General features: G+C 36.8%; 1 protein-coding gene across 1 annotated transcript; it reads left to right on the top strand.

The window, feature by feature from the left end:
* The first annotated feature begins 12,234 nt into the window (after positions 1-12,234).
* On the top strand, positions 12,235-16,432 carry LOC149837384 (putative xyloglucan glycosyltransferase 12). The gene is made up of 5 exons (XM_090007356.1): positions 12,235-13,433; positions 13,901-14,209; positions 14,294-14,584; positions 15,207-15,320; positions 15,437-16,432. The coding sequence occupies exons 1-5, from the start codon at positions 12,732-12,734 to the stop codon at positions 16,052-16,054; spliced, it is 2,034 nt and encodes a 677-aa protein (XP_089863482.1). The 5' UTR covers positions 12,235-12,731; the 3' UTR covers positions 16,055-16,432.
* Positions 16,433-16,802: the final 370 nt, after the last annotated feature.

The following is a 16,802-nucleotide window of genomic DNA, read 5'->3' as shown; positions in this document are numbered from 1 at the left end:
TAAGTTTAACAAGAAATGCAAACATTCTTCTAACATTGATTACATACCAAAAGACTTATAAAATTGATGCCATCATTCCACTCAAACTAGTCGGGAGGATTGAAGGTTTCAACATTGTAGTGCACGTCTGTAGGGTACTATTGCATGTTGAAAATTACACAAGTTACATATTGATAAGTTGCACGTAATGCAATTTACATAAGAAGCAATATAATGTATTACATACATGTTCATGCGAAGGGCTTGGTTTCTTTTGCTTAGGGGTTGGTTGTTTCTTAGACCTTTTCTTGTCAACCAATTCTAGTGCATTCTTTATCCTCCGACGACTGCGATCAGAGACATGTTTTCTTTTGATACCCTTTGCTAGGTAAATTTTTCTATCATAATCTACAATGTTGACTCTTGACTTGTTGAAGATGATGTTTACGCTTTGGCGTAACTTCTCATGCGGGTCAGGAGAAGCATAATTTTCACCTTTGTTGTTTGCTCCCATTTTTTTAGACTGGTCTTCATGAGCTGTAACAGACAGATGGTGAATTAACTACACGTTTTCAAATAAGTTCCTTGATACTTTTCTCATGCATACATAGGCTTCTTCACTTTTCGATACCAAATCTGCAACATGCATAACTGACCTACATAGTTGTTGGTAACGAGAGGCTATGTGGCACTTCTCATCAACACTAGATGGACTAATATTATTTGTATCCAGCAGTTTAATCTTTGCTTGTCTCGTTCATCTTCGCATTAAATATGACTCAGGTATCTCTTGTATCTTCTCTTGATTAAGTATCTTTAATGCATGACGACATAAAATACCTTTGAATTCATACATTTTGCATGTACATTCAACTGTTCTGTTGTCAACATTGTACGTAACATGTATTTCTTACCTTTTCGGATGCTCTTCACCCTCCTATACAATATGGTATTTGTGCATATTCTCGGTTTGCATATGTCCTTCTATGTTGCAATTCATGCCCTGTATAACTTCCTTCTTAATTCATTCAAATGCAGTTAGTGTATACAGATCTGCAGGTCGCATCAATATTTTCATGCTCAAAGTTATAGGGCATGTGTTGAAGCATTTTACATCTTGTTCAAGGTCATTCTGTCTAAGACAATCTACAAATAATTCATATTATTTCATAAAGTGAAACATTGTTAAACATGAATACAAGGTTTTCTTCAGTGTGGCATGCATAAATTCAGCTCTTTATGTGCTTATCATACCTGCACAAAAGTATTATCTTTTATATGCCAATGCCCACTTCTCTTTGTCTGCAAATAAATTTTGCAACCACACACAGTTTTCAAGGTTGTACATCTGAATCATTTTCTCCCAATCAGACATAAAGGTGACCTAGTCTAAGCTCTCAAGTACACACTTTGTAAACTTTTTATCAAACCTTGTCTTTTGATTAAATATGTATCTTATGTTCTTTGTTACATTTTGAAAGATATGCCACAAACATAGGCGATGATATGCATCTGGTCATACATGAGACACTGTAGCTGCAGTTGCATGATCATCATATGTAAGTACAACTTCACGGTGCTTCCCATTTATTGCTTGTGTAAATACTCTGAACAACCACTCAAAGGTTTCCTTGGTCTGATCATACAAAAAAGCGACACCTAATATGCAACTCTGTGAGTGATGGTTTACTCCGACAAACTGCGCAAATGGTCACTATTCAGTATTAATCTTCACTATCGTATAAAAAATAAGCACATCATTGAAGCATTTATAATATACTCTTGACTTTGAATCTGCCCAAAACATATTCATAGCATATCCATCTTCATCCAGTTGCATTGCACTAAAAAACTAAGGTCTTTGCTTGATTTCTTCTGTAAGTAATCAATCAAAGAACATATTTTTTCATTCTTCATGTTATCTATCATCTTCCTTCTCAAGTGGTTTCTTAGATCTATAGGTGTGAATGTCACATTCTTGTGACCACCATCTATGTGCATGCACAAATTATGTCTTTCTTGGTGCTATGTCAGTGCTATCAATTATTTTAGCAATTACAGCATGCACTTCAGTTACTTTACGATGTGACCTTAACATAGGAGTCATAAATGAATATGCTAATTCATGGTTATGATCATTGATTAAAGTACGAACTACATATTTCTCATTCAGAAGTCTTCTTAACACCATTCTCGCTGGACAACCACATCTTGAATCTGACTTGCTCCTTGTTGGATTTCCACTTGACTTCTTCCAACCTTTCTTAGAATAAACATATGTCTTTCTCACCACGACACCCTATGCATTTTTTGACCAAGAATACCTTCTAACACTGAAGCCAAGTTTTAAGGCATAATCATTGTAAAATTTGTATGCAGCTTCCTCATTATTAAACTACATTCCTTCTATGAAAACATAGTCAAGTGTACTATCATGTACATTCCTAGTGTCTGCACCTTTATCAAGTGTACTGTCATGATCGTCTACCTTATTATCGAATTGCATTTCTTTTGCTGGAACATTCAAGTCAAGAGTGAATCCAATGCCTGCACCTTTCTTATCATATGCATCATTAGTGCACATGTTCATTTCTTCAGGTGTGTCATTAGTACAGATGTTCACTTCTCCATAACTTTCCAATGATTGAGATACATCATCTTCACATCAACCAGATGATAAGCTCACCACTGTCATAAGCAAGATATCAATTTGTGTTAGCTAGTGCATACGTTTACTACAATTTATTTAAAATGCATATAATAATGGATACCGATTAGTTAAGCAAGTCAAAGAAACGATTAAATAAATCACAGTATAAAAGCAACAACAATTTGTTATTTGCTTATACTATGCATCGAGTTGTTATTTACCATGCCAATAAAAAAAATGATTTATCATATATATGTGTTGACGATAGTGATTCATGTGATAGCGATTTAATTATATCTATGATGTTGTGAAGCAATTTCAATAGAAATAGCTAAATGAGCAACAATTTGAATATGCAAATCGCCACCGCAAGTGCATAAAAATATAAATTTCGCACACACACGTTTTAAAACCATACTACAAATATCTTACAAATTGATACTAGAAAATATATAATATCTTACAAATCGATATACATATCGCATAATATATTACAAATCGATACGACATTTCAACATAAATGCTTACAAATCGATATTAACAAACAAAACAATATCTCACAAATCAGTAGTATGTTACTACAATCGCAATTTGCGTTATATTGCATATACTGAGTGAATGAACAATACCGAATGTGGTAGAGGCCCTTTCTCGCATTTGTAACCAAGCATTCTTATCAACAGGTCCTATCATCTTATAAATATTTTCAATTTTCCAACCATCGAAAAGCCAACATCCACCTGCAATAACAAAACAATGCCTTAATGGCACTCACGATGACATACGTTCTTCAACAATAGCATGATGACATGGAAATGTACTCACGATACCTTAATGGCACTTGTTGGAATGTTTGTGCATCATTACTTTTTTTCATACTGCCTAACAAAAATGAAGAAGAAGAGAAGACTGTAAAAAGAAATGGCTAACAAATCCCCCTATGACGCCCACCAATAATCGAACCAGTTGATCGATTTATAGTTATCTCCACGAGGTAGGAACAAACCCAGGAATGTTTTGTAACACAAGGCATGAACAAAAAGACGACAATGTGTTGTAACACAAGCTAAAAAACAAGGTGGGAACCTAGACTCACGGGAATATGCAAAGCTATTTATGGGAGGACATTTTCATCAAACACATATATATCTTACGGGAGGACATTTTCGTCAAATGCATATCTATCTTTTTTATCTGTTATTTATCTTTTTTATCTGTTATTTTATTATAAAATCATTTGTAATGAAATGGTGGCCTTCCACACAAGCACTTGAATCCACCACAAGGATGTCTAAAAAGACACTTCAAGTAAAACCCATAAAAGTTATATACGAAAAACACAACAATGAAATAAAAATATCTTTATTAATAACAAGAATGCTTAAGAAGCATTTTGGGTGATTTACATGGAAGAGGTTCACCCCTATTTATACAAAGAAGAACAAGTGGGGAGAGCTCATTTGGAGCTTTCCCAAGAAAATGATGTTGGACTCTAGTCCAATGGCTCTTATTATAGCTGTTGGACTAGAGTCCAATAGCTATATCTCAGTCAAGTTCCAACTGGAACTTGACTGAAAAAGGATATCTAGTTTCTATTGAACTAGATACAAAAAATATAAATAAAAGAAAAGGTAAAAAATAAAATATATATATAATAAATATAATAATAATATTATTATTTTATATATTTATATGTTACATTTTAACACTCCCCCTCAAACTTACAGTACAATGAGCAAAAGTTTGTCTAAGAGAAAGTGAAATCTGGGAGCAACGAGAGGCTTGGTAAAGAAATCTGCTAATTGGTATTCTGATGTAACATATGGCAGATCAATGGTTCCATGTAGATATTCCTCTCTGATGTAGTGACAGTCCATTTTAATATGCTTGGTGCATTCATGAAATGTTCAGTTGCTTGCAATATAGATCGCACTCTTGTTGTCACAACACATATGCGAAGCTTGTGTTGCTTCAACTCTCATATCGGCGAGCAGACGTCTGAGCCAAACTACTTCTATGGTTGTGGTTGCTATAACTCAATATTCAGCTTCTGTGGATGAGAGAGAGATCTTCTATTGTTTTTTTTATCTCCACAAAATTAATGATTCACCTAGAAAAACACAAAAACCAATAATTGAGTGTCTGTTATTAGGATCACCTCCCCAATCAACATCAATATATGCAATTAGATCTAATGAGGAGGTATAAGACAAGAAAAGTTCTCATGAAGGAGAGGGCTTAATATATCTAATAATATGCACAATGGCACCCATGTGGACTGTGGTAGGAGCATGTTGAAACTGTCTGGCTATGTGTACAACATGTGTTATGTCTGGTCTAGTAATAGAAAGATAGGAAAGTGCTTCAATATGCTATCTGTAAGGAATAGGATTTTTGAGAGGTTCTCCATAATCAATTTTTATCTTAACATTGACAACTTCTGGAGTATCTATTTTCTTATTATCTGTAATTCTAGACCTGGAAACAATATCAAAATCAAACTTAGATTGAGACATTAAATACTCTCGAGTGGAATAAGCAACTTCAATTCCTAAGAAATATCTTAATAAACCTAAACCAGTCATTTCAAAATGAGTTTTAAGAAGTTTTTTGATATTTTCAACTCTCTGTTTATCGCCTCCGGTGATGATCATGTCATCCATATAGAGAAGAAGTATTATAATCCCTGCATTAGAACTCTTAATAAATAAAGCAATGTCAATCAAATAGGATTGAAAACTGATATTAAGCATAACCTGACTAAACCTATCATATCAAGCTTTTGATGCTTGTTTAAGACCATAAAGAGCCTTTTCTAAACGAAGAACTTTATCATTGGGAATACTAATACCAGGTGGAGCTTCCATGTACACTTCGTCAACTAATTTACCATTTAAAAAAGAATTTTTGACATACATATGAAATATGAGTCATTTCTTAATAGAAGCTAAGGCAATTAATGTTCTAACAGTGGTCATATGAGCAACTGGGGCAAAGATTTCTTTATAATCAATGTCATATTCTTGGGCATGGCCTTTGGCCACTAATTGGGCTTTATATCTTTCAAGAGTTCCATCACTCTTGGTTTTAACTTTATAAACCCATTGACACCCTATGGGTTTCTTACCTAAAGGAAGATCTTGAATAGTCTAAGTAGAAGCCTTTTCAAGTGCATCTAACTCAGTTTTCATGGCTTCTATCCATTCTACGTGATTTTTGGCTTGAGAGTACGATGATGGTTCCTCATATGAGTGTATTAATGCAATAACTGTCGTATAGGTGGGTGAAAAAGATTCGTATGACATAAATTTTTTAGGAGATTTTGAGACTCAGGACGACCTTCTGATTGATACTTCAGAATATTTTTCGAGTGCACATGGAAGATTTGACTCACTTTATCTTGAATATTGTAATCTAACATCCCTATGGATTTGCTCTTCATTGTGTTCAACATCAATAGTACTTTGATCATTGCCAAAGTCATATTCAAGATTAGGTTTTGATGTTAGATCTATCAAAAAAGAGTATCCAGTGACTTTCTTAGGTTTTTCAAAATCAAAGAAACTTTTCTTTTCTAGAAAAGAGACATTTCTTGATACATATAATTTGTCATTTTGAAAGTTAAAACACCTGTATCTTTTTTTATTATCAGCATATCCTAAAAAGGTATAGAGAATCGCACAAGGAGAGAGTTTATCATTTTTGTCAGTGAAAACAAAGCACTTGCATCCAAATACTCTCAATCTAGAGTAGTCTGGGGAAATATTCACAAGTTTTTCAATAGGAGTTATATTTTTTAAAGAGGAAGATGGCATTCGATTAATTAGATAGGTAGCAGTTAGGACAACTTCTGCCCAAAAAACCTTTGAAACTTGATTTGCTATTAATAATGTCCTAGTTGTTTCCATAACGTGTCGATGTTTACGTTCAGCTAGTCTATTTTGTTATGGTGTATATGAAAATGACCTTTGGTGTGTAATGCCATTTAAGTTAAGATAATATTTGAATTCTTTGGACATAAATTCTCCCTATAAATCCATGCAAAAAATGGAAATATCATTTTGAAACTTGTTTTTAACCATATTATGAAATGTTTGAAAGTATGAAAATACTTCAGATTTATGTTTAAGAAAATAAATCCAAGTATGTCTAGAAAAATCGTCGACAAAGATGATATAGTATGCAAATCCTCCTTTTGAAATAATTGGTGCAGGACCCCAAACATCCGAATGTATAAGTTCAAGTGGTCTAGAAGAAATGAAGGTTCTATCATGGAATGGTAACTTTTTCATTTTGCCAAGAATACAATCTTTACAAATGAAATTCTCAGAATTACAATTTTTTTCTAGACTTAGAAAATATTGGATCTTGGCTATATGAGGATGACCAAGTCTTTTGTGTCATAAATCCAACTCAATCTTCTGAATATTATAACAAAAAACATTCTTAGGCAATTCCAAAAAATTCATGTAATAGATTCCTTCTTCTCTATGGCCTTTCTCAATCAACTTGCCTGACTGGCGATTCTGTATCCAATAACCATGAGAAGAAAAGAAGACATTACATCCATAATCAGATATTTGAGAAACAGATAAAAGATTTAAATTTAGCTTAGGAATAAATCTGACTTCTGGAATAAAAAAATTCTTAGTTTTATGGACTCTTTCAAAATTTCTTATTCCTTTTATTTCAAGAGAAGTTCCATCAACTGTAAAAACTTTTGACGCACTTGATTTATTTTTAAAATATTCAAAATAGACTATTATCATATGAAAAGAAGCACCAGAGTTAAGAAGCCAAGGAAAGCTACTTGGATCAGAGAAGGATAAAACCGCTACTCCAATTGAGGCTTCGGATGAGGAGGAAGCTCCTTTGATAAGAGGTTGGAGAATCTCTATTAATTGATCCATAAAAATTGGTGGATCTTGATCTTTGAGTTCTGATCCAGCAGTCACAACTCTCATTTCTCTGAGCTCTTTTAGTTTAGGACACTGAGGCCTATAGTGCCCTGATTCATGACAATGGTGGCAAATGACATTTTTTCTTTCATAATCACCATTCTGTCTATTGAAATGAGGATGATTGTAAGAGCGTATATGATTACTCGGTCTAGACACAACTATAACAGAATCATCTTTGGTTTTTGAAGTATTCTTTCTAATTCTATTTTTCTCCATAGTTAGTTCCTCTATAGTATCAATAATAGAAGGAACTTTTCCTCGATGAAGAAGCGTCAATTTAGTCGACTCGAATTCTAGTCTCAAACCGTTTATAAATTGCTAAAAATGCTCCATATAAAGTTATGTTTTACGGAGCTCAATGTCTTCAGAACAATGCCATTTTGGCTCTAAAAGAGCTAATTCTTTCCAAAGTTCAGACAACTCATTGTAATATTCTCGAATGGTTTTATCTTTTTGAGTCATTGTCCGAACTTTGTCTTGTAAATTGCACACATGTGCAATATCTTTAAGAGAATACATATTTTTGAGGTATTCCCAAGCCTTATCGGCATGCTCGAACTTAGCAAGACTAGAGCATTTCTTAATGTCTACACTATTAATTAGCCATGACATAATTTTTGCATGCCCTATCCTCTACTATTTTCATTTCTTTTCATAAATTTCTAAAGCCTTGCTCTTCTCCCATTTCATTAGAGAAACTTCTTTATCACCCTCTTTTTTAGTGAGAGATAGTTTAGGTTCTGAATCAGAACCATCCACTATACTCCATAACCATTTTCTCTAAATGTGGTGCTTCATAATCGAAGCTCACATTACATAATTTTTATCATTTAGCTTCATGGGTATGATGATGATTTTATCATTATCATCCATCTTTTACAAGAGTGAAATAATAGAAAGAGAGAAAAAGAGATAAGAGGCAAAGAGAGTGATGAATAATACAAACTTTTGTAGCAAGCTTACTTTAATAGCATCTTTCTTCAAACGAACCTTCTTGAGCCAAGAACAAGGTGATGAAACACCTTTTGCAAGTGAGGCACAAAAAATGAGGCAAAAGCTTTTTACGATCTAAGATCTCCACGGCTCTGCTACCATGCAATGAAATGATGTTCTTCCACACAATCACTTGAATCCACCATAAGGATGTCTAAAAAGACACTTCAAGTAAAACCCATAAAAAGGAATAAACACAAAACACAACAATGAAATAAAAATATCTTTATTAATAACAAGAATGCTTAAGAAGCATTTTGGGTGATTTACATGGAAGGGGTTCACCTCTATTTATACAAAGAAGAACAAGTGGGGAGAGCTCATTTGAAGCTTTCCCAAGAAAGAGATTGGACTCTAGTCCAACGACTCTTATTATAGTTGTTGGACTAGAGTCCAATAGCTATATCGCAGTCAAGTTCCAATTGGAACTTGACTGAAAAAGGGTATCTAGTTCCTATTGAACTAGATACGAAAAATATAAATAAAAGAAAAAGTAAAAAATAAAAAATATATATATAATAATAAATATATTATTATCATTATTTTATATATTTATATGTTACATTTTAACATCATCATGAATAACATTGGCATATGAATTATTGCGGGTCTCAAGATACTCCTCTGTACACACCTGAACACACGAATTTGTGTTCGGGGGCGAACACACAACCACCTCTCCAACTTGCTCGCCAGTATCACAGATTATTTCAAAAATATTCTTGGTATGCTCAGCTGCTCTTTCAGACATCTTGTTGGTTTTTCCTTCAACGACATTCCCAACGATCTCCTTACATCCTTAGTTCAGCAAATTTCCATGGAGGAGCTTAAAGATGCAGTTTGGTCTCTTCCTTCGAGCAAAGCTCCGAATCTGGATGGTTTTCCAACATAGTTTTTGAAGATTTTTTGGAAAGCTTGTAAGTGGGACCTACACCACTTTGTTCCAGAGTTCTTCACAAATGGAATCATTTTTTAGGGATCTCAATCGATCAGAATTTATTCTCATTCCTAAGGAGATTCAAGCCGAAGACATTCCTCGGTTTCGTCCAATCTCTCTTCTTAATAGTGCGTACAAGATTTTTACAAAGGTGTTGGCGATAAGACTGAAGCTTGTGCTACCTATGCTCATTTCTCCAAGTCAATCGGCCAATGAAGTGGTTCACTCTATGATCCAATCCATTCTTCATTTTAAAGCTTGATATTTTTAAGGCATTTGATATGGTCAGTTGAGATTTTTCAAAACAATGCACGGTGGAAATGACCTTTCCTAGCACATTCATTAAATGGATTTTAGATCTAACCACAACGGACCAAATGGTTGTGTCGGTTTATAGGGAACTAGGGAACATGGTTATTTCGATACGAAGAGAGGTTTGCGTCAAGGTTGCCCCCTTTCTCCCCTTCTTTTTAATATTGTTGGAGAAGGGCTTAATGTGATCTTCAAAAAAGCACTTGATTTCCAATTTCTCAATCAACTCCTGGGGATCGACATTGTCAATATTGCTATGCTTCAATATGCGGATGATGTTGTTTTATTAGGAAATGCAAATCCCTCACAAATGGCAAAAAATTGGCTTTTATTGAGGGCGTGTGAGGTGGTGTCGAGGCTGCAAATTAGTGAGAATAAATGCAAGATTATATTTTTCAATGCGAATCAAATTTATGTCAACCTTGGAGAAATTCTATTTGGGTGCAGACCGGCGTTGCTACCTCTTGATTTTTTGGGACTTGAAATTCTGAATAAACACCCAAATCAAGATATTTGGTTTTCCCTTGAAGAAAAAATTCGGTCCAAAATCCAATCTTGGCATGGCAAATTTCTTTTCAAACCGGCATGGGTAGTCTTGATTTGGCATGTTCTTAGTGAACTAATGGTGCACCACACTTCATTCTTCCATATGCTGAAAAAATACGAGTCAAGAATCAATAAGATGTTGAGTTTTCTGCGGAGTGGTAAGGGTCCTACCAAGGTTCTAGTTAATTGGAATGGGGTTTCAAGGCCCTTAAATCTTGGTGGTTTGCGTATTAAAAGGGTGTCTCAATTTAACATAGCTTTGTTATGTCGACGGTGATGGCGTTTAGCTAAAGAATATTATCCTTGGGCCAGTTTTTTGAAACATAAATATGGGTTGCGGACTTCTCCCACTCTTTGGCTGCCACACCGCTCTTGGAAGGCAAGCCTTCAACATTTTTATCTCTTTTCTGTCCTCTTCCGATGCGGGTGATTCTTTTAAATGGTCAATCACACCCAATCTTATGCTACTCAGCTTGCTCGGACATTGGTATGGTATGGATTGGCTGGCTACCTAAGGGTGCCGTTTGGGGGTGTTGGACCCTCTTAAAGCACAATTTCTCTGATTTAAGACTATTTCTCATCGTCCTTGATGATTAATGAATTTTCTTTAAATATCAAAAAAGGAAAAAAAAAAACATAAAAAAAGACAAGTTGGTTATTTTGAAATCATGACAGGAAGGTGTCAGACTACCCGAGAAGGGCATCCCTGGTAGCACTCGACATAAAAAATAATATAACAAAACAGAAAAAGTGTTGCACTCATATACAGGAGTCTTCGTTGTTTAACTAAGGTCCTATCTACTTCTTTCCACATGTACCCACAGTACAGTCAATTAAAAAATTAAATCGTTCTTTATATCCACACCAGCATTAAAACTCAGTTACATGAACAAGTATGCAATCAATAAAAAGGAATGACTGACATATTTGAGAGTTATACTATAACCAGTGTGAGTCAAACTTAATGCAAAACCATGAACAATAAAAAAAAAAAATGCAAGCTCCAAAACTCTCCTGTTTGTCCTTCCAAACAAGCTTTCCCCCTGCTGTGAATTGGTTTATTGACCACACTCAATATTTAAAAAAGAAATGGCAACCACAGGTGTCAAAACCTGCATGCAAATCCACTGTTCTGCGCGCCTCGTGCGCTTGCCTTTTACGCATAAGATAATGCTTTCCCCACAGTTGCCAACGCATTCACATCCGTCTCTCTCTCATATCTGTCATACTCCTGTTCTAATATCAGATTAGATGAGCGGCTACTAAGCAACCATGTCAAAAATTTTCATGTATAACCGATGACAAGGTATTGTTGGAACACACCTTAACATAGATAAATACCGGTGAAACGGAACACGTACGACGGAAAGTAACATTTCTCAAACTGCGTACGCTTCCCCTTTCCCATTGCGCGCCTCCCTCCCTCAAAAGAGCAAACAACGTGAAGCCGACAAATGTATGAACGCTACGCGTTCTTTCCAGGGGAGGAATTTAAAGCAATGATGATTTTACTAAACTAATGTAATTACCAAGGTGGTCCGTCTCTCCATGTGACCGTTCTTTTATCCAGAAGGATAAGTATGAAAGCTGATGCTTCACGCTTCTGCACCATTTTGTTTTTACTGCGAAGAAGTAAACAGAACCCAAGAAGGAATTTCTATAATTTCACGCTGGCAGTGAAAAAATCTATATGCCACTAAACTAAGGCCAAAAAATCGGAATAGGTTCGGCATGTATTTGCCATAACAGCGTCCAAGTATCGTCTGGACGTTTGAAAGTCTTGTGGCTTGTGTTATTTCTGCCTACAACGTGTTATGGCGTTCGTTTTAACGTTGCCGTCCTCCTTTTTTATCTCTCTCTGCGTTCTGTTCTCTCCCCTACCACCGTTTCTAGGTTATTAACTTAGGATGCATTGGCACATACCCCATAAATTTTCTAATATTATTTCATACAAAATCTGGAACTATACAGCTTTTCTTCTTTCTTTCTTCATCTCTCATGACCATTCATAGATCTCATCTTCCCTCTTCTTCCAAATTACCAAAATCAGTGAACCAAAAAGTCAGAGAATATTCATGGCCCGTTATCGCCACTCGCCATTCTGATAGCTCTCTTCATTGTGGTTCTTCTTCCTATTCGTGGGGTGCATGCTGAATGCTAGAAACCCCAGGAAGGAAGGATTGGTGTCCCCATATTCCTCGTCAGTCTCACCGCCACCTTCCTGTTCTTGTTGGTTTTTTGGGGTTCGCGGTTTGGTTTCAGGGAAGGAGGAAATATGTGATATTGATGTTCTGAACGTACATTGAATCCTCTTCTTCGTTCCTGTAAGGCGATAGAAGACTAGTTGGAGGCAATGGGGTTCGACGTCGGGGAATGGTGGGCGAGGGAGAGCCACAGAGGGACGCCGGTGGTGGTGAAGATGGAGAACCCCAACTGGTCTATGCTGGAATTGGAGAGCCCAGAAGACCAACTCTTGGACAAGGGGAGGGGCAAAAACGCTAAGCAGCTCACGTGGGTGCTCCTCCTCAAGGCCCACAAGGCCGCCGGCTGCCTCACCTCCACCGCATCTGCAACTTGGGGCCTCGGCTCCGTCATCAGACGCCGCATCTCCTCCTCCTCGACCACTGCCGATCGCTTCTGGAAGAAGAACCGCTTCTACTCCTGCATCAAGGCCTTCCTCTTCCTCTCCATCCTGATGCTGGGCTTCGAGGTCGTCGCCCTCTACAAAGGGTGGCATTTCAACGCCCGGCGACTCCACTTACCCGCTTCCTTTGGTGTGCAGAGCCTCCTACATTTTTTGTATTCTTTCTGGGTTTTTGTTAGGGTGGAGTACATTGCTCCGCCCCTTCAGCTTCTCGCCGACGTCTGCATCGTGCTGTTCCTCATTCAATCGTTGGATAGGTTGATCCTCTGCCTCGGGTGCTTCTGGATTAGATTGAAGAAGATCAAGCCCGTCCCGAAGGCTGGGTTCGGGTCGAATGCAGATCTTGAAGCAGGAAACGACGCCGATTATCCGATGGTTCTCGTTCAGATCCCAATGTGTAACGAGAGAGAGGTAAAACAGAAAATCCATATCCATATGTTGCCTTCTGTGCCCTACTTGCGTTTTGAATCTGATATTTGAACCTGTCATGAAAAATTGGTGAAAAATTTTCACCCCCGCATTTTGCTTTTTCTCTCCAAATGTTGGTTGTTGAAATTTTGTTGTTGATCAGATTTTTTTTCCTTTGTGAACACTGGTAAAAATTATCGTGTGTGCATCGGCTTATGGGGTTTTAGTTCGGATTTGTTGATAAGTCGATTGTGGGATCATTATTTCAAATGAAATACAGGTTGTAGTTTCAATTTTTTTTCTCGTAGCAGTTTTTCGGTGTTTTGGATTGTCTACCTTGGCATTGTGTTGCAGAAGTTACCACTTGCTTATGTGCTGAGGGAAATTTTGTGTTCCATCATCAATGTTTTGGAATTTATATCGACCCTGTTTACTGAGATTCATCTTCGACTTTCATTTTCTTAAATCAGGTTTATGATCAATCTATAGCTGCTGTTTGTAATCTGGATTGGCCAAAAGGCAGGATACTTATTCAAATTTTGGACGACTCGGATGACCCTACAACTCAATTGCTTATTAAGGAAGAGGTACAAAAATGGCGACACAGTGGTGCTAATATCGTCTATAGGCATCGAGTTCTCAGAGAAGGGTACAAGGCCGGAAATCTCAAGTTTGCCATGAATTGTAGCTACGTTAAGGATTATGAATTTGTTGCCATATTTGATGCTGATTTCCAGCCTTACCCTGATTTCTTGAAAAGAACAATTCCCTATTTTAAGGTATGCAACTTGAGTTTTGCTCTTCTTGCAATTGATTTCTAGTGACTTATTGACTTCTTTTGGATTTCAATTTTATGATTTTAGGACAATTCAGACGTGGGTTTGGTTCAAGCAAGGTGGTCATTTGTGAACAAGGATGAAAATCTGTTAACCAGATTACAGAACATTAACCTTGCATTCCATTTTGAAGTGGAGCAGCAGGTGAATGGGATATTCATAAATTTCTTTGGGTTCAACGGGACTGCTGGTGTTTGGAGAAGAAAAGCCTTGGAAGAGTCTGGTGGATGGCTTGAGAGGACCACTGTAGAAGATATGGATATTGCAGTTCGAGCTCACCTGCAGGGATGGAAATTCATCTTCCTCAATGATGTAGAGGTAACAAACGATTTCTTATTTGATTACATTTTTCTCTTAGTTGTTTTTCTGCCCTTCTGTTTTGATCGTGTAATTGATCTTTTGAGAAACGGTGATAATGGTCCTCATAAAACTAGTCTGTTCTTGATGGTAATCAAGGAGATGGGAGAAAGTTAGCTGTCGTCTAATGTATACTTTCTATTTAGAAATAAAATTCATGGTATTTTGCATGATAGCATGTAGACTGGTATTTTGCATGAAATCATGTAGACTTTATTGAAGATCATCAGCATCGAGATTAGTTTCACTCCAGCAGACAATTTTAGCATGTTGGTATAGAACATGAGAACTAAGGGAGCCTTGCTGATGTTTGATGTTAAGCAATTGTCCTTCATTAAATGATAATTTATGTAAAATTTGTTGATAATTAATCAAATGATCTAGTTTGAATAAAGCTTCATTTTAGAATGTGTTAGCCATATGGTAATGATGTATGATGCCAATGTCTATTTGTAAATGTTTTTGTCCTCTTTAACTTCCTAATAAATTTATGGTGTTTGGTTACTAATAGCAATCATTGTGAATGATTCACACTTAATTATGGCTCGTCTTCTTATTGTTCATTTTATTTTCCTCATGACAGTGCCAATGCGAGCTTCCAGAATCGTATGAAGCTTATAGAAAACAGCAGCACCGATGGCATTCTGGTCCAATGCAGCTATTCCGCCTCTGTCTACCTGATATTATTCGTGCCAAGGTCTGTATCTGCAGCATGCTCTTTCCTATTTTTATATTTCTTACATAACAAATACTGGATATCTGTATGTATGTGACCAATACTCATTTTGTTCTCCTTTGTGTTTTCATGATCAGATTGGAGCGTGGAAGAAAGCCAACCTTATTTTCCTCTTCTTTCTATTGAGAAAACTCATACTTCCTTTCTATTCGTTCACCCTCTTCTGTATCATCCTGCCAATGACGATGTTTGTTCCTGAAGCGGAGCTGCCAGCATGGGTGGTGTGCTATATACCTGTCACCATGTCTGTCCTCAACATACTCCCTGCTCCAAAGTCCTTTCCTTTCATTGTTCCTTACTTGCTCTTTGAGAACACCATGTCTGTGACCAAGTTCAATGCTATGGTTTCTGGGCTGTTCCAGTTAGGGAGTGCCTATGAATGGGTTGTTACCAAGAAATTAGGCCGGTCATCCGAGGGGGACCTCGTCTCTTTGTTGGACAAGGAGCCCAAGCACCAGCGTGGCTTGTCAGAGCCAAATCTTGATGCATTCAGCAAGGTCGATCAGGTCAGCAGTAAGCCACAAAAGAAGAGAAACATGATATATAGAAAAGAATTGGCACTTGCTTTTTTGCTGTTAACGGCTGCTGCAAGGAGCTTGCTTTCTGCTCAGGGAATTCATTTTTACTTCCTACTGTTTCAAGGGGTGTCTTTCCTAGTAGTTGGCTTAGACCTGATTGGAGAACAAGTCGATTGAAAAGAATCTGATTGAGAAAAGCACATAAGCATTGGCATTATTGGCTCACAACAGGAACCATGAAGAGATAGGATGAAGAGGGCACTGGAGCCCACAATCTCTTTTTTCTTCATGTAGAACTGTTTCTCCCACTACTTGGAGAGAGGGAGGTGAAGAATGTAGATCCTCCGCCCATGGATGTGTAGATAGTTATGCTCTTTCTATTTATGAAGGTTTAATTTGATTCTTTTGGCTGATAATCAGGGCGAACTTCATTCATTTTCGTAGAAATTGTCCTCAGATTTTAGTTTCATATCAGCAGTTGACTGAAGGGGGGCTGGGGGTTGGTGTTGGTAGTGGTTGTAAGAGAAGGAAAAAAAACCTTTGTCAACTGCAAAAGCTACATGAACATGAAACTATAAATTCCGTGAATGAATCATTGTTACGCGTTATTATTATGTTTTCCTTTCCGTGCGGTTATCATTTTTTAATTTATATTCTAGTTGCCAGCTCCACATAAAATTCCCAATAGACAGCAAGTTCAGGCCTGAATGAACTTACAAATGGTGAGGCTCCTTGTTACTGCAATCCAGTGGGATCTTCTTGTTAAAGGTTGTTCATGGGAACAGCTTGATTGCCAAAAACAAACCAAAGAATAGGTCTTTGGTACGGTCATCTTCTGTAGAAGAAACAGGTTCATGGTCAGTCTTTTTATCTTCATTGCGTCCTTTGAAGTCCTCTAAAAGCGTGAAGAAAATCTGTCATTTAT

Source organism: Nuphar pumila, chromosome 5, assembly GCF_984573655.1.
Source record: "Nuphar pumila chromosome 5, dmNupPumi1.hap1.1, whole genome shotgun sequence".
In the NCBI taxonomy this organism is placed as follows: Eukaryota; Viridiplantae; Streptophyta; class Magnoliopsida; order Nymphaeales; family Nymphaeaceae; genus Nuphar; species Nuphar pumila.
This window is presented reverse-complemented; position numbering and strand designations above follow the sequence as displayed.